Source organism: Aythya ferina (assembly GCF_964211825.1).
Source record: "Aythya ferina genome assembly, chromosome: 3".
Taxonomy (NCBI): domain Eukaryota; kingdom Metazoa; phylum Chordata; class Aves; order Anseriformes; family Anatidae; genus Aythya; species Aythya ferina.
This window is the reverse complement of record NC_140298.1, coordinates 45,136,517-45,155,266: the sequence shown is the minus strand read 5'-3', so window position 1 is coordinate 45,155,266 and position 18,750 is coordinate 45,136,517. Positions and strand designations below refer to the sequence as shown.

General features: G+C 36.2%; 1 protein-coding gene across 22 annotated transcripts in view; it reads left to right on the top strand.

Moving 5' to 3' along the window:
- AFDN (afadin, adherens junction formation factor) overlaps nucleotides 1-18,750 on the top strand; it is a 129,180-nt gene that overhangs the window by 57,301 nt on the left and 53,129 nt on the right. For 16 of the 22 annotated variants that reach the window (XM_084513465.1, XM_084513476.1, XM_084513485.1 and 13 more), the window contains 6 exons: nucleotides 1,303-1,372; nucleotides 3,469-3,584; nucleotides 10,447-10,508; nucleotides 11,380-11,585; nucleotides 15,416-15,436; nucleotides 16,177-16,322. In XM_084513465.1, the coding sequence (XP_084369591.1) occupies nucleotides 1,303-1,372; nucleotides 3,469-3,584; nucleotides 10,447-10,508; nucleotides 11,380-11,585; nucleotides 15,416-15,436; nucleotides 16,177-16,322 (621 nt within the window). The remainder of the gene's footprint in view (nucleotides 1-1,302; nucleotides 1,373-3,468; nucleotides 3,585-10,446; nucleotides 10,509-11,379; nucleotides 11,586-15,415; nucleotides 15,437-16,176; nucleotides 16,323-18,750) is intronic. The other 6 variants (XM_084513482.1, XM_084513467.1, XM_084513468.1 and 3 more) reach the window with 1 other exon arrangement.

The window sequence follows — 18,750 nt, the reverse complement described above, 5'->3', positions numbered from 1 at the left end:
GGAGAACAGACCAACCCCCACCTCGCTACAGCCTCCTTTAAGGTACCTTTAGAGAGCAATAAGGTCACCCCTGAGCCTCCTTTTCTCCAGGCTGAACAAGCCCAGCTCCCTCAGCCGCTCCTCGTAGGACTTCCTCTCCAGACCCCTCACCAGCTTCGTCGCCCTTCTCTGGACCCGCTCAAGTACCTCAATGTCCTTCTTGTAGCGAGGGACCCAAAACTGAACACAGTACTCGAGGTGCGGCCTCACCACAGCCGAGTACAGGGGAAACTTTCTGGTATCTAAAGTCAGAGGGTTAATGAAAAAGGGGACTTCTGTGTTACCAAAAATTTGGTTATCGCTGATTTTGTGGCTCTGCTTCCATCCAAGAAATTCTGTGAGTTGTGTTTGCTTGTCCATAGAAGTTTGAGTACTTCTGGACATAAACTGCTTATCTGTAATAGGACGTCTAATGTATGGGCGGGGTTGTATTACACTGCATGTTCCATCCCAGACCCTCACCTCTTACATCTATTTGGCTTTATCCCTTCGTTTTCTGGTCAGCTTATTAATGACAGTAGTCCACTAATATTGGTGGTGTTTATGTTAATTTATTGCCTAAGACAGATAAAATATAGGATGACATATGAAAAAAAAACAACTGAAAATCCACGTGCATGTTTTGGTTGTGTTTGTGAACTAAACATCAATTCAGGGCCGGGTGTAAGAGCTGTCTGCAGGCAGACTTCTAGCACTGTCATATGATGCTTCTAAAATCTTCAGTTCCCTCTACATCTAGCCTGCAGATCAATAAATAGTTCCTTTTACAGGTTCATATAATCAATTGCAAAGAACTGTACTAGTGCAGAGCATTGCCTGGACAGTAAAATCTCTGGTAGAAGGGTATTGCAGCTTGAATGATCAAGTTTAAAATATTCATTCTTTAGAATAAACAGATAATAAAATGCACTACTGTGATTTATAAATGATTTACAGTAACACAGTTGTACATCTTAACGTTGAAAACCTTACAAAAATATTGTCTGCTACAGTGAATATAATACACTGAAAATACTTTAGTGACTTTTGTATTTTCTCCCTTGATTGGGGGAAGGGGTGTAACTAAGAATCTGTTTTGACAAAGAAAATGATATTTTTTTTTGTTCTCATATAAAGAATTGACACAGTGTGTTGAAAGGTGATATTAATAGGTATCATGTTATACCCTGTGGGGTTTTTATTTAATAATTTTAGCTGCTCTGTTTGTTTGTTGAACGTTTACCTGTATAATTTCTAAAAAATACTTCAAATTTTGTCTTCTAGAGCTGTTCAGGAAACCACGTTTGATCTAGAGGGAGATGTTCACAGTGGAACAGCATTACCAGTAAGCAAGGTATTATATTATAAATCATATGATACATAACCAACTCTGCCAATAACGTAACTTTGAGCTAGCATGTTCTTTATTATTTATTGCTAAAGTGCTTCCATTGTTCTCCCTACCCCAGTTACTGTTTATTTGGGATTAGGTATGATGTGTATTTATTATTTTTATGTATTTTTCTTCAGCACAAGTGTATTCTGTTTAAATTCAAATTGACATTCAGCAAACTTTCTGTGGCAGGAGTAATAACTTTCCTTTTTTTAAGAAAGGAAAACTGTTCAAGTCCGGAATAAAGTGTTAAGAGAAATGGATTAATCAGTCTAATTACATGCGAATAGAGATTCGTATTAAAAATGTTATATGAATATCTCATATGTAACCTATGACTAGCATCTGTTATAGGGCATATAAAATATGAAAGTGTGTTCAATTTTAATCTTAACTGGGCTTTTAAAATTTAATGGATGTGACTGTTGACTTCAATAGAGCTCTTGTATCCATATTGGAAAAACAAGCTGGCTCTGCAATCATAGTTATGAACATTTTATGAGGTGATGATCTCTTCTTGCCTTGTCTGCTCTGTCTGTCAATAGATACTGTGCCAAAGTTGCATTTTCCAAGAGTAAACAAACTGAGTAAAATGACACAACTGTTAATGCCTTGCTTTGATCACATGCCTCATATGAAATGAATGAATTAATTATTACGGCAGTTTGTAATGTAGCAGTCCTCCCAGAAATGCTTTTTTTATTTCATTACTACTATTAACAAATTGAAATACTTGTAAAGAAACTTAATGATATAGCAATATATGTATTAATAATGCTCTGATAGCTTTTAAATATACCTGTTTATCTTATTTTTTTTTTTTCTTGCCACAGACTTCTGATTAAGTTTTTCTCCTATCTGTATATCTTTTTGTGACAATGCTTTCTTGCATCTTGGATGCATTTTTTTTTTTTTAACTCTGATAAGAACTTGAGTGACATTTTGAAGAAAGGAAGGAAAAAAACCTCTGAACTATTTAAATGTCTCAAAATTGCTTACAATTGGAGTTCGATATTATAATGTTAAATAGTGCACCTCATTCTTTTCAAATTCACTAAAAATACTGTAGTGAACCTAGAGAAGCTTGAACAGCTCTTTTGTTTTTCTTTTTTTGTTAAATTACTGGTGCATCAATAGTTTTCTAACAGTTGCTCTTACGAGTTTTCTGTTTGGAAAAGGGATAACAGTCACTTTCTTTAAAGTTTGCTGATATCTAATGGTGAAAAGTGATTGATAGTTTGGCATGTCAGTACTGGAAAAAATATTTGAATTCTCACAGTTTTTGATAAGCTTACTTGTGTTGAATCAAGTTACTTAGTCCTAGAAATTCCTTAGAAAATGCAGAAGCACTTCATATTTTACTGCTGTTTTGTTTTCAACTGTTTTATACTGGGAGAAAAAATAGAAATTTTGCTGCTTAGAGCAGCATGTTTCTTCCTCTTCCTGGTAGAATTTGACATGTAATTAGAAAGCAGAAATCAAAAGCTTGCTGAACACTGAAGAAAACAATCCTGTGCATAAAAATTTGCTTGGTTTGAGTTGTCCTTACCCTGGAAGATTATGTACTGTGTAGGTAAGCAGGCTTTTTTCGTAAGGACAGGATAAATTACAGCCTAGACCAGTAGTGTATGCATTTGGATAAGATTTAAATCTAATTTAAATAGCTTTAAAATGTTTTATAAGCATAATTTTTAAATCTGTGAAACATATTTAACTTTGTTAATGAAATCTTCAGATAAGAGGCAATTCATTCTTTGTTTTTGTTGTTATCTATGCAATTTCTAAATAAAGATCCTCAAAATTTTCTTATGTTCTGGCAACACATAAACAAATACCTACTTTTAACTGACCATTGGGATCTTTTGATTGCGAGAGTACCCTTCAATGTTTTTGTGATGAAAACACCTGCTGGAGTTGCGGTACTGTGTGCTGCACTCCTCTGTTTTGCCATCACTTTTCAAGCCTCAAATCGTCACTTCATTTTAATAGTGCCAAGCGCAAATACTTGTTAATCCAATGTTTGAATATTAAATGCCTGTCCTGCTGTTTTGAATTAGAGCACCAGCAGGCTTGATGGTGACAGAACATCATCAGCATCCAGCACAGCTGAACGAGGAATGGTGAAGCCGATGATTAGAATAGAACAGCAAGATTATCGCAGACAGGATAGCAGGTAGGAACCATGTAATCTGTTACTTCTCATAATGGGGGAAAAAATCAATGCGTTTTTGTGATAGATCAAGCAGAGTTAAAATATTTTGGGCTACCTGACTTTCCCTATGGAAAATGATACTTCCTCTAAGATCTCACTCCAAATAAAACCTAGAAGAACGTTTAAAAAATCGTATTCTTTTGTTTCAGTATTCTGTTTATAGTTCTCTTTTTGTAAAACTTAAGCTGATAGTCTTGTCACATTATTGTTGACTTGTGGTCAAGGATGTCATCTGGAATGCCATTAATAACAAACATACAATGATTTGATTTTTTTCATTTGTCAGTTGCTTGGTGATGTAACTGATTCTAGATAGAGAAATAGCCAAGTCATTCCTATTTTGATAACAATGTAGTTGGCAAATTATGTAAGCAAGAATTTTAGCTACCTCTGAGTGCTTGTTGTGCAAAGTTATATAATTCAGAAGAATGGATAGCATCTTGATATTTTTTTTTTCTTTTATAGTAGTAGTTAAGCAGATGAATGCCATCTCATTTTGCTCACAGTTGGGTTTTTCAGGGGCAAAATGCCACTTTTCATGCACTGCATATTCAGTTTGTTTCCAAAGCCCTGGTGGAAAGCACTGACTTAAAATTGTACTCTATTTTCCTACTATTTAGTCTCCATGTGTCATAATATCTTGTTAAAATGCAGTTTGTGTCCATCCATACAGATTCAACTCCTTTTTAGACAGAATCTTTTATTATCAGAAAAAAATAATTTGAAGTGATGCTATTTCCTGTCATAAATAGAAAGGACCTGATGAGATGCATCCAAAGATGCTAAGAGTTGGCTGGTGTCATTGCAAAAGCTACCCATTCATCCTTGAAAGGTTGTAGAAGTACCAAATGACTGGAAAAGGACAGATACCATACCCATCTACAGAAAAGTCAAAATCGAAGATTCAGAAAATACGGTGTAGTCAGCCTCACTTCAAGTCCCAGGAAAACTGTAGAACAAGTCCTTGTAGAAGCTATTCCAAGGCATACAAAGGGCATGAAATTCATTAGCAAAAGCCAGTATGGATTTACCGAGAATAAAACACACAAGACCAACCTGACTGGCCTCTGTGATGAAACAACTCTCATGGTGAATGAGAGGAGAGCTTTGGGCATCATATTGTTTACTTGGTTTTAGCAAGGCCTTGATACAGTTTCCCAGAATGACCTTGTTAAGACAAAAACTGGACAAACTGTCAAGCTGAAAACGTGATGCTTAATGGCTCAAGTCTGAACTTGCCAAATGGTTGTAATTTGTGTTTCTTAAGGTTGATATTGGATCTGATACTATGTGGTATCTGTATAAACAATCTGGATGATAGGATTGAATGCATCTTCACCAAGTTTTTGGAAAATACCTGATTTGGAGAAGAGCAAATAAGCCAGAGAAAAACACCACTGTTCAGAGAAGACCTATGCAACAAACATGTCATGATGCTTAAGAAAAATAAGTGTGAATTCTGGGCAGGAGACAGAAAAATGCCAAGCAGCAATACAGACTGGTGTCTGGCTGTTTGGATTGTATCTCTGCTAAAAAGAACCTGATGGAGTCCTGATGTACAAGAAGCTAAACTTGGATCAGAAAGCGTGTCCGTGCAGAAATGAAGGCAAGCTGTGTCCTGGGCTACCTCAGCACCAATACAGCCAGCAGATCAAGGGATGCATTTATTACAATTTACATGACTTGTTAGTTCACACCTGGAAGTGTCCAGTTTGGGTCCCCCAGTTCAAGAGAGAGAGTGAAAAATTGGTAAGAATCTTGTGTAAGGACATTATCATCAAGATGGTTAGAGGATTAAAGAACTTTGTGTATGAAGAAAGCAGGGATTGTCTTTTTCAGCCTAAAGAGAAGATGGCCTGGGATCAATCCAATCACAGTCTTCCAATACCAAAAAGGTAGTTACAGAGAAGATGGAGTAGCTGTCATCACAAGGATGCTGGGTGACAGGCAATGAGCAGAAGTTGCTTCAGGGAAAAAAAAAATTGTCTGACTGTAAGTCAGAAGACAAATTTCCACAGTGACACAGAGAATTTTGGAGTATGTTGCCCAGAGAAGTGGTAGAATCGCCCTCATTAGAAGTTCTCAAGATTCATTTTGGCAGGATCCTGGATAACCAAATACAAAGCCCTGCTTACAACAGAAGATTGGAACTGCTGATCCCTAGAGATCCCTTTAAACTTAGGCTTCTGTGTTACTGTTTTTCTCTGGAGTCTCATTCTTTTTATCAGAACTGACCTAAAAATGAAAAGAATGACTGGGGACTCGGCGTTGGAATTTCATAGCCTAGAGAGAAGAGATCTGTTCAGGGCAGATCTTACTGATACATGTATGAATACCTAATGGGAGGAAGTAAAGAATGTGGAGACAGATTCTTCTCAGTGGTGCCTGTTGACAGGACAAGAGGCAATGGGCAATCCCATTTAAACCTACAACTTTTTTTTTTTTTTTTTGTACTGTAAGGGTGATTAAACACTGGAACAGGTTTGCCAGAGAGGTTGTGGAGTCTCCATCCCTGAAGATACTCAAAACCTAACTGGATGAGGTCCTGAGCCACCTGCTCAAGTTGCCACTACTTTGAGCAGACTGGATGATCTTCAGTGGTTCCATCATTCTGTCAAAATAATTTCTTTAAAATCTTAATAAAAAATACGGGACTGTATATGGATTTGCCTTATACTAATCTGCTTTTAAATTGAGTTGCAACTGCTATGATAAATGGATGAAAGGTAAGGTATATGTGGTGCAAGCACAGTGGTTCAAGTTGTAAAGCTTCTAGTACCTCTAGATGGGTTATTATTATTCCCTAGACAGAAAAGAGTTTAGAGATGTGAGTGGTAAAACAAAACAGAAAATTGTGCTTTGTTCTGAATGGCATTTCTGATGATCAAGTACTCTGTAGCAGGGGCATCTTTTAAATGCTTTCACTGAAGTGATGGTGGAATACAGCTTGGTTATGCTCTGCACTCTTGTCAGAGAGCCCGGGCATCTTGAGTGTATTTTTTCAAAATGGTTTCTATTAAGGTTGTAGAAGACTTAACACCTCTCTAGTGCAGTAAGTTGAATTATTAATGTTTCAACTAACTTTTCTCTCTCATGAAAGATCGACACAATTTCCCTGTGAATTTTTTATAACCTGACAGAAGTTCTTGAGGTTTCTACTGTTACCATTTCTTGAATTTTAGCTGTTCATTTGTATGATGTGTACAGAAATTGAATATCTACCTTTCAGCAAGAGTACTTTAAGAGGATTTTCTTGCAGTATAACTGTGTATTGCAAATATACAAAGCCATCTTAGAGCTGTGTTGGCTTTGTTATTGTTTTAAAATTCTAAAATTCCTTCCAAAGAGAATGCACATACTAGTCTTACTGCTACTATATCTGTTTTTTCTTCTGGTACCTGTGTGTAGAAAATGATTTTATGCAGACTTCCAAATTACTTTTAGATTTGTGTTAGCTACAACTGCAGAGATCTTTCTTGTCAGTACCAACACTGATATTGTATTTCTGTGTGCATAATATGCTCATATAGTATCACTTCTGTATGCCTTTTGATAGGGATACAGAATTGTTTTATCTAAACAAAGCATTTCTGTTACATGTTCTCTCTAAAATGTGCTCACTGTGTTGAGATCATCAAATTATGTCAAATTAGGAAATGCCAGGCAATGAGTTACTGAGGTAAACTGAATTCTTCCCCTTTGTGGGTGTATTGTATGAATCTTTAGTTAGGTTTCTCTCTAGGAAATTCTGGTCTCATTTTGTAAACCGTGAGGACAGGAATCATGGAGTACAGTAACTGCTGTGTTGCTTCAGTGTGAAGAGGGGGGATGCCTTTCCACTGTGCAGTTCATCCAGGTTCTTGTTACTGAACAAGTAGTCCACCCTGGTAGTGAGTGTCCTTTCCCTTCTTTTTGTGTATGTTCCTCACTGCTGTTTGAAAGTAAATAAGGGAAGGAAGACTTCCAGTCACTCACTGAATTCCTTGCAGAGCAAAAAATTAGAACTTGATCGCCTTATTTATTCATCTCTAGTCTCCAGGAGGAAAAAAATACAGATAGATAATGAGTATTGAGTTATGGTTTATAGTATGACATTCATGTTAGAAAACTGACTTCAATTAGCATGAGTAAGCATATCATCCAAAAAAAAAAAAGGATAATTTTTTTTTGCCTCAGATACCCTTCAGGAGTTCTTAAAAATGTGTTTGATTGAAATGAGAATAGTGGTGTGAAAGTGGTGTAAATAGAATGCAGACACTTCTCTGTTTCCTGATTTTTAACATGCCTTACAAAATTTTACAGCGTATGCTGGCTAAAACAACCACCCGAAGATAGAAAATTTTATTCCACTACACAGCTTGTCTTATATAGTTAATTTAGGAGAATACAGAAATATCAGGGAAATGTGTTGCTGTTTTTTTTTAATGCAATTTTAAAGTGTAGTATTACTTGACACCATACTTCCTAGAGGAGGCAACCCCTAATACTGCCTGCCCTTGCTAGATATACCCTAACTAGACTTTGAAACTGTTTTAGCTCTGTGAAATTCATTACCTTAGAGATAGTGTTTCTACAAAAGCAGTAGCACAAAGACAAAATATACCTGAAAAGTGTCTGGTAACAAAGCAGGTTGGCTAGCTACTCCTGTAACAGAAGCACAAAGTTATTTTAACTTAAGTTTCCTCTTTGCAAAATTTCCAGTGTTTTGTCTGTGCTTAGGGAATGCAGAAAATGGTACATTAGTTGAAGGAAACTCTCTTACTAATGTAGCTAAAAGTAAATGACAGTGCAAAAGTCAACTTCCAAAATTGTCTGTAAGCAATCCTACACTAATACATACCAGTTCTCTTACCTTGTGCTGCTCCCTCTCCCGTTGGAGGGAAAACTGATAATCCCCTTCCTTTTTGCTGAAAGGCATTTCTATCTCTTCATTCTAAAGAAAATAAAATCAGTGTGTGAAATATGTGCTTTAGCAGCCATTTTGTTGAAACATTTGTGTCTTACTCCTATAATGACGAATGAAAGATATCTCTAGATTTATCACTATAGTGCTATTTTAATAGTAATTACTCCTTTATGGAAGTGATTAAATTCTCAGTGAAGGCAATGCACTTTCAGTGCTTTGGAGATAGTGAGAAATTAGTTCAGTTTAAATTTATAGGGGAGAAAAAAAAAAAGGAGGAAATGCTACAATCTAAACTCCAGCAAAGTGCTCTTAATAAGGAGTCTGCTGTCACTGTGGAAATCATAGAATCATAGAATATCCCAAGTTGGAAGGGACACAAGGATCATTGAGTCCAACTCCTGAGTCCCCAAAGGACCACACAAAAATCAGACCATGTGTTTGAGAGCATTGTCCAAATGCTTCTTGAACTCCAGCAGGCTCAGTGCTGTGATCGCTGCCCCAGGGAACCTGTCCCAGTGCCCAACCACGCTCTGGGTGCAGAACCTTTCCTTAACGCCCAACCCGACCCTCCCCTATCTCTAATTCACCCTGTTCACTTTTGGAAGAGAAGATGAAAATAAGTGCGTGCCTAAAACCCCAAATTAGATTTGAATGGCATTGCGTTTACATTGCAAATGAAGAGGAGATTGAAAAAGCAAGTAAGAGGAGTTGGAAAAGCAAAAATTAAGTACTAATTTTTAAGCTTAAATACGTCATATCTCCTTATCAAAAAGAGCTGTATATGACGACATTCAGTGTTATCGCAGTATACTGAACGATGGCAAGCAGAATGCTACTTTTTCGAAGTTGTGATGAAAAAATTAAATACTAATAAAGACTAAAAAACAAACAAAAAATGAGATTTCAGATAAGACTTAACCATTTGAGTATACATTGCCCTGCTGTGCCTGGACACCTGTTCCTTAACTTTCAGCTCCCCAGAGCTTAGTTTCATTGAGCTTTTCTTCTTTATGATAAGTTATGACTTAAATGACTTAACTAAATACTCTGATTTAATTTTGGAGTGTCCTGTCATTGCTTTGTAGAATAACTAAAATTTTTGCTCGTTTAGACTGCTTTGTTAGGACTGTGAGGCTTGCATAATCACTCTACATCCTTTTATTTCTCAAAGTTGTTGGGGTAAGAAGAAAGCTGCCTATTGAATTAAATGTGGTTAAAAATGGCTACCACATGGAAAAGATGTTAAGCTTCTACGTTTCCTGAAAATCGGTGCCTAATTACAGAGAAGAGCCCAATTAATTATTTTGCTTAAGGGAGAAATGAAGCATGTGCTTAACCTTTTGAAGATACCAGAAAAATCAATTTCGTGTTCGTTTTTTTTCTCCTCTGTGAGTTCTCTGATAGGTGTTGGCAGAACAGAACTCTGGTCAGTTAAGAAATAGTTCTGGGGCTCTTGGAATGACTTGTGTTTCTTAATGTCATATTTCAACAACCATGTTAGGATAGGGGTTAGATTTTTCTTCCTTTTTTTTTTTTTTTTTTTTTCCACTTTGGTAGCAGAGCTGATGCTTCAGGTGGAGTTTGATTAACTCTTTCATGTGTCCATGAATAATTTGCTATTTGAATTCTGTTGATGGCAGATGGCAAGCCGATCCTATCAGTCTGCCATGCAGCACAAAGGAGGGTGTTCATTAATAATGCAGGCTTCCCCGTTCAAGTCTGTATTGTGATCTATTGTGTTGTGGGCAAAAGTAGCTTGAGTGATTCTAGAGAACAGGTAAAAGAAAAGAATTGTTTTGGGGAAAGCTGTTGTGACAGCAATTGGAACCAATGTATTTGGTGAAATTTGTTGTTTTACAGTGGATTTAATGTTACCCATGTGGATTGTTTGCTTCAATCTTTGTCGCCTTTCTGTAGATCTCAGGATACCCATGGACCAGAACTGATCCTACCTGCCAGTATTGAATTCAGGGAAAGCTGTGAGTAAATTATCAAGTTATAAACACTTACCTGTTGACATGTTTTTCTGTAGTGTAATATTTCAGACAGTTTGAGAACTTACAGGTAATTTAAGTGAACACTGGAGAAAAAAATGATTGAACAGATGATAGCTTATCCATTAATATAATTGATTTTGGTGGGGAGGATGAAGTGGTACTGAAGTAGTCTCGTAGTCTCATATCTTACTATAGTTGTATTTCAACTCTTCATCTTCAGATATTCAAACCTCACTGTGGAAAAAAATATTAATCCCACCTACCAAAGAATAGATGGAATTCATTCCCTTATATAGAGTTCCCCATGTCATAAATACTATATTAACATGGCTCTAGACCAAGATATATATAAAACCTAGTGAAGATTAAATTTTTGTTTAGTACTTCAATTTTCATTATCCTAGCCACCCTGTGTAAGGTCTCAGATCTGGTAGAAAAACACCATATCAGAGATTGTCCAGATTTCAGATATTTGAAACTAAGTAGATCTGTAAGCAAGCAAGGACAGATTTTTTTTTTTTTTTTTACTAGTTTACAATATCGTATAGTAAGGGAATTTTGTTGAAGTAGATGAGAGAAAATTTGCGTTTTCTTGTTTTTTTGAAGATGCAAATTTTCAACAGAGACAGAAAATACTATAGAAATGTTTCCCAGTGATCACTCTTTCTAGCTTTATGTTACTGTGCCTAAGTAACTGTAGCACATAAGACACTTAACTTAGAATTCCTGTATGTTGCTTCCCTCTCCCCACTCTCCTCCTCAACCTTCCACCCCCAGTTTTGAAATTGTTTTATTTAATATTGTTCCAGTCTTTGGCTTTATGGCATGTTCTTATTTTCTTCTTTCTTCATAGCTGAAGATGCCTTTTTATCTGCCATTATAAATTACACAAATAGCTCAACAGTTCATTTTAAGCTGTCACCTACGTATGTTTTGTACATGACATGTCGGTATGTATTGTCAAGCCAGTACAGACCTGACATCACTCCTACTGAGCGTACTCACAAAGTCATTGCAATAGTCAACAAGATGGTGAACATGATGGAAGGAGTTATACAGGTGAGTTTCTTTGCAAAAACAAATTTTGGAATTAAACATTTAATAGATAATTTGGTAACCACCTTAGTCTTTTTCTTAGGGCTTAACCTACTATTGGTAAGAGTCAGACTGCACTGATTTCCCGTGTGAAGATTTGTTGTGTGTCAATGACTAATGTGAGCTGGAAGAAATGCTCTCCTGTGCAATGTGGGAGGTTAGGGAGGGACTGTTGCTCTGAAGATATGTTCTATGATAAGAAGTTACTCTTCTGTTTTCTAAAAGATAAAAACTTTGCAAGCATTTCTTGTTGTAAACTCTTATGAAACAAGTTGGATGTACTTATTACTAATAGTGGATGTTTGCATTGTTTGATGCTTGAAATTAATACTTTCAAAAGAATTAATATTTCTGAATTTTTATGCTTGTTACTTTTACAATTTCTGTAATCACAAAAACATCAACAAAATGGGACTTCTTGAACCGAAGTAACACAACTGCCCTAGAAAGAGAAATGTATGATCTCAAATGTTCCAGTATCTTATATTTAGTGTGGTGTCACTGCTATTAGATATGCAGGAGTTCCACAGAACCTCAGAGGGAATTCTGTTTCCTGTACAGGATTAAATCCACTGGTTTGTCTACAAAACTAGACAATGCCTTGCATTGTTGAAATGTTGACAAAGTGTAGGAGCAATTTCTTAAGAATGCAAAGTTATTTCAGATATCCCTTCTAATCTTCTTTGTCTGAAGGAGGAAAAATTGAAATACATTTTTATTTAAGAAAACACATTCATTTGTGGCAAAAAATGCTGTCATAGCAGCCCATATAGGGCATGGACCCTACTGTGCTAGTCACTGTGCAAGCGTAACAAATATATCAATCCTACTGTAGAGAATTCACTGTGCAAGTGTTGGAAAACAGGTTGACTAAGGGAAAAGAGGAAAGTAACACCAAAAGAGTGGCATGAATGTCACAGCAATCACAAACTGTTCAGGTTTTGGAAAGGTTTAGTGGAGTTTTCAGGAGGGAAGATGTTGTAATTAGGTAGTTCTGTAAACAGTAGCAACAGGCTCTCACCTTTCACAAGAAAGAACGGGAGAAAATGCCGATGTTGAAGACACTTCACAGTAAGAAAAAAGATGACTTTGATGTATGTGCTGGCGTTGATGAGAGGTTAAACATGGTTAGAATATGAAGTGAAGAACTAGCACACTACTTTGAGTGTTGATGCCATTGTAAATGGATATTTCATTAAAGTTGAGATGGTGTCAAAAGTTAAACATCCACTTCAGTACAAATTATCTGCTTGTGGAAGAGTGAATTTGTTCAAGTTGGAGGGGAGATTGTGGGCAGTAGTGGGGAGCAGAAAATGCAAAGAAATTGAACATAAGCAATTTAGTTGGGAGAATGGAAGGGAAACAATGAAGGCTTCAAATATAATGTGTAAGTTACAGGGCTGCATCAAATAAAGTTACTCAGTTTATGTAACTGGTGTAAACTAGTAGCAATGACACAAAGTTTTGGGGTGAGAGGAGTTGGGACAGTGGGAAAGCAAAGATACAAAGCTCTACATTCTCTTTGTATTGAATTAAAATGGATAACCATATAGCCACTAGAAGATCCTAGAGAGACAAGCTCAAGCATCAATTTTCACAAAAGAAAACAAATCAAAGCTCAAAAATAGAATAACTGTGAAAACATTAATTTACAGCACTGAGAAAGACTTCCTAAATCAAGTCCAGCCTTGCAGTTGTTGCAAGTGAATGTATTTTATATAATCCTACTGATAGTATCATGAAACTGTCAAAGTTAGGTGTCTGTCTGGAGTTGGGACATGGTGAAAGGCCACTTCTCCAGCCTTGCGTCTCTGTGGATGCAATCTGATCTCCAATCTGAAGTTTGGGGAAAGCATCAACAGGGAAGTGGTAGTTGAATTTATGATTAATGAAAGACGTTATCCAGTGGCAAGAAATAAACTGCAGGGAGCTCTAGTTTGAAAACTGAATAAAAATTGGAATGAGCTTCTTCCAAATCCCAAGCTGAAGAAGCTGGAGGAACAGGGGGAAAATAGAAATCACAAATGTGATGGATGAGTAAAACATCAGTGAATATGCAGGCTAATAGACTAGAGACAACAAAATAAAACCTGAAGTTGGCTACATTGATTCAGATGCTTGAGCTTGGTAGTCTAAGTTTTTTTTCCAACCTAGATGATTTTATTCTATGATTCTAAAGCTTAACTAGGAAGAAGTCATTAATTTGGACCTGTCTTGGTGGGATATAAACAATGGTAGCTGAGCTCTGTCAAATTACTTCATCTAGGCTGTAGAATAAGTGTTTGCGTTGATGGCTGTCACAGTTACATTACTGTGTAATAACTTTGTGTGAGATAGCTTTTTTTGTATGTCTTGGCTGTAAAGCCTACCTGGGCTGAAAGGGATCTGAGGGTGTGAAAGATGGAGAAGACAGACATGAGGCAAGGAGAGAGAGATTCCCAAAACAGCACAAAAGTAAAAGGAAGATGCACAAAACTTTTGACTCCACTGGAAATAAGAAAAATTAAGATAAAAAATGTCTTAGACAATAAGGAGATTTGCTAGCTTTCTGAAGTTAGTCAGGAAGATTTTTAGTAACAAGCTAAATTTTGTGGCTTTGTATATGTAAATAGTATAGAAGACATCATATGGGATAGGGATAAAATTGGAGAGAGCTCTGAAAAGGCTCAGTATTTTCAATAGAAATATTGGAATAGGAAGTTCATACAAGGAAGTAAATTTTGTGTATTCTGATTTCCAAATAATTCTATGACATTTCTGATCCTCTCCAAATTTTAACATCTCAGAAAGAGCAACATTCAGAGCAGTTCCTCCCGACCTGTACCAGCCCATCTTCACTCCATTTTAGAGTCTCTTGCTTTCTTGGTTGAAAAGGGAGAAGAAACAGAAAAGCAGCAGCTTTTTTTAGCTTTTTATTTATTTATTTATTTATTTTTTAACTCCAACTAACCTTATGATAGTGACAGAAAATGACATCTCAGATTTTTACATCTAAGCTTACGGTGATGCAGGAGTGAGGAGAGTGATGTTGGAAGTACAAAAGAATGAAGAGCTTAGTTTTAAATAATCAGACAGGCATACCCGGTTGGGGGTATGTGTGTTTTTGTTTGTTTCTTTCTTTCTTTGTTTTGTTCACTCAAGTGAACACAGCTTATATATACAAGTATTTAAGCTCTTAGTGTGATATTTCATTTGACTGTTTTGTTGTTATAAAATGGTCTTTTTGTTCTTTAATTGAAAAGCCATATATTAAATCTGTGTATAGGTGTTTTACGTTAAATGTGTTTCGTGCTTTTGTTTTTTGTGTGTTTTTTGGTTTGCATTTTCTTTCTGTTTTTGTTTGTTTTGTTTTGTTTTTCTAGTGGGGGGTTTCTGTCCCCCTTTGTGTGTACATTGTCTTCATTGCAGCAGTGTGGGCAAGTAGCTCCCTGGATGTGTTACTCACAGGGCTAGTTACCTTGCTGCCTGTGCAATGTGCTGCGAGGTCTCTGTGGTGCACTGAGTGTAGAATAACCAACTGCTCCGGGATGTCAACTAGCATAGGGCATTCCCTAAATTAATCACGATGTGTGGGCACTTCAGCTCTTAGCTGTTGTGCTACTAGTCCTATCAAAATAATACCTTTTTTTTAAAAGGAGCTCAGTTGCATCACAGCTACTGGTTAATGCATTTGTGTATAACTGTGAACATAAGTGTTGTACCTTCATATTTAGTGTTTGATTTCTGAAGCTATCATGATTGTTCACAAGTTTTTCTTCTATTCTGTTTGATTTCCTTCGTCCGTTTTTCTCCAGGAGGTAGACCAGGTTGATCAGGTAGGAAATACTGCTGGGAACTGATCCTAGCTATGTTGGCTTAGCTCAGTTTCTCATGCTGCTTCCATATCAAAATACAATACTCAAACAGCTGGACTTGAACAGTTCATAACACTCATTCAGCAACTGGAACATGCAGTACTAAAATCCTTTTTTGACTTTGCAACTTTTATGGCATTCCATAATTTCTGCTTAACGCACTTCAATGTGGATATGAAATGACCAAAGTTCTTTTCTTCCCTTTATTTTCCTTTTTTGTTGTTTGTGGTTCCTATTCTTTGGATTTCATCTGAGGTTGCCTGGCCTGGCATTTGTGGTCGGGAGATGGTGAGATAGATCAGTACTTGATACTGTACCACCTGGTATCAAAGCCAGCGAGTGCAGTATCAGGGTGGCAGGGGGCAACAGGGAATATGCGCTTAAAAGCGTACAGATTACCAGATACTGCATTTAGTTAAGCTCTCAGCACTTTGTAACTAGATACTTAATGCCATGGCTTTATTGATGCTGCCATTGGCAATTTAATAGAATTTTGTATGTTCAGAGAACGTTAAAATTGAACTTAGTAGTTACAACAATTTGCAATGTTGTATATAAACATTTTGCAAATATCTGGTATCTGGGGTATGTTTGGTGAAATGGGAAAACGTACTGGTCTATCTTTTGAAGCCTTTTTAAGCTGCAGTGTTTCATCAGAGGGCTATTTCTCTGTATTATTTCTTGCTTCTTTCTACTTACAGAAACAGAAGAATATTGCCGGGGCACTTGCCTTTTGGATGGCAAATGCATCTGAATTACTGAATTTCATAAAGCAAGACCGAGACCTTAGCCGAATTACTGTGGATGCACAAGATGTTTTGGCACACTTGGTTCAAATGGCATTCAAGTAAGGCTAATGAACTTCTTTCACTTACCTTTCTATATGTTCATGTGACAGTTTATTTCTGTGGTTTTTGTAATATCTTCTCTTTTCCCCAAATTTTAGTTATAGCAATAATGTCTTTTATGTCTTGTTAAATATCTGAGAGGAGGGCTTATAAGAGAGACCAGACTACATTTTACAGTTTTTTGTTTTCTGAATAGAGATGACTGGGCTATGCCAGGAGTTTCATCTGCATCACTTTCATGTGTTTCGTCATTAAAGGAATAACAATCTGTCTGGATTTCCCATTTTGGTATGGAAAGTTTGGTAGGCTTTGAACCATAGATAGTACTAAAAACAGTGACTGGCCTCTCAACATTATTCAACTAGTTTCTGTAGTTTGAAGTTTGAGGATTTCTTCTGTAGTTTGATACTTGATTTTTTTTTTGTTAACATTTGTAAAAACACATAGCTTTAATCTCAGGGCATTTAGAGAACTGCTAAATATTTTGTAGTTATTCTTGTGTTAGTTAACAAAATGTTGTTTAAATTAGTTCACTATCTCATAATTTAAGTTTTTTTTTTTTTTTTTAGAGGTATGGGGGAAGGTTTTCTGCTAGTGTTTAAGTATAGTGTTTATGTACATGGACTTGAATATTTATGGGCTTGTAATGTAATGAACCTTGTGCTCTTCGGGGCTTCTAATTAAATTAGTAATCTACTCCTTTCATAAATAACAATTTGCACAGTGTTTTTCTTAAAAACATGGTGTAAAGACAAGTTTAGGCTTGGGGTAAAATCAACCCATGTTAGTCAGCTCAAATAATTACAGTACTGATTAAAAGAAAAATTAAATGAGGTACCCAGTGGGAAGGGAAATCCTCTGATGAAAGGTTGCTCAAATAAAGATATCCTCAAACAAAGATAACAGCACTGAGTGAGCACAGTGATAATCAGCAAGAAATGCTTGATTTTTGTTCACTTTTAGTTTTATTTTTTAATCTAGTATTGAACAAGTGTTTTTCAGCAAATTTGCCTTTGAAACTAATGTTTAGAGAAGGCTTTAGTGTACCTTGGATGGCTTGTACACACCCTTCCCCCATTTGTAGGGTGTTTATTTTTGATATAAGCACAATAGATACTTTTTTAGATAAAAGCACAAATACAGGCTGGGCGGAGAACAGGTTGAGAGCAGCCCTGATGAGAAGGTCCAGGGGGTGGTGGTCAATGTGTGCACGTAATCCAAGGTGCATGTTTTCTTGAAAAAGCATGATTCTTATAAGTTAGTAGCTTGTGTAATTTTTATAGTTTATTGTTATTAGAAACATCTAGATTAAGAACACTTCTCAGCACTTCAGACATTTTGTCTAGCATTTACTCGAATGGGCTTAATGGCTTGGGATTGATTATTAAAGAGCTTTGTACTTTGTGATAATTTACCATACCTTTCAGAACATTCAAAGAATATCAGAGAAATGCTAAACTACTTTGCATGTACTAGCACAGATTTGTTTTTAAAGGAGAATTATGGGTGAATAAGATACAGTAACTATTTTGACGGTCTTTCCATTTTTATATTATCTTTAAGTGACTAATAACTTAATGAACCTATGCCTCTTCACCACAGATCACTCTTAATTGATATCTTTCTACTTCAGTTAGCTAGACAGTCATTGAAAACAGAATGCTTCCATGGCTGGAAAGGAATGGCATTGTATTTTACCCTGTACATGAGCAGGCTGGATGAGAAATGGTATTTATGAATTTCGGCTATGAGTGAATTCTCCCCTAAGTGCACTGTAAAATGGATGTATTAAACTTTTGGATAAAAGAGCTGTGAAACGTATTTTTAGAAGACAAATAAGGAAGCATAATAGAAGCATTAAAAGAAGGAAGTCTGCTGTGAAGATGTTATTTGATGGCAATAACTGGCATATACCAGAATTGGTTGAAATGGCCATCCCTTTTGTTCTCTAGATGAAAATGTTACCAGAAACAGAAAGGGGAATAGTAGAAAGCCGTGAACTATTTTCCTTATGACTATGTAATTAAAATTTTGATTTCCTTTTAGTTTCAATTCTCAGCAAATCGTTTATGCATTATATTTTTTCGCTATAAAGCAGTATTAAAGAAAATGTTTAATTATTAGAAGCAAACGAATACTAAAAATTTTAATTTCACTGGTTAAAAGAGAAATGCAAGAGTGAAAGATTTCTTGTCACAGAAGACTGGGACCATTTCAGGATCTTGTGCATTGGCTCAGAACAGGAAAATTATGTTTAGAACTCTCCTTGGTAGATTTTAAAATGGAAAAAGTGCATTTCTGTTCAGGGGAAAATTATTTTTTTAATCTTACAGACTAAAGATTGGCCTGACAGCATTCTTTGTGTAGCATATGACCTTCTCTTATATTTGTGGTAGCAATAGTGTGTTTTAGTGGCTGTGTTTGTTC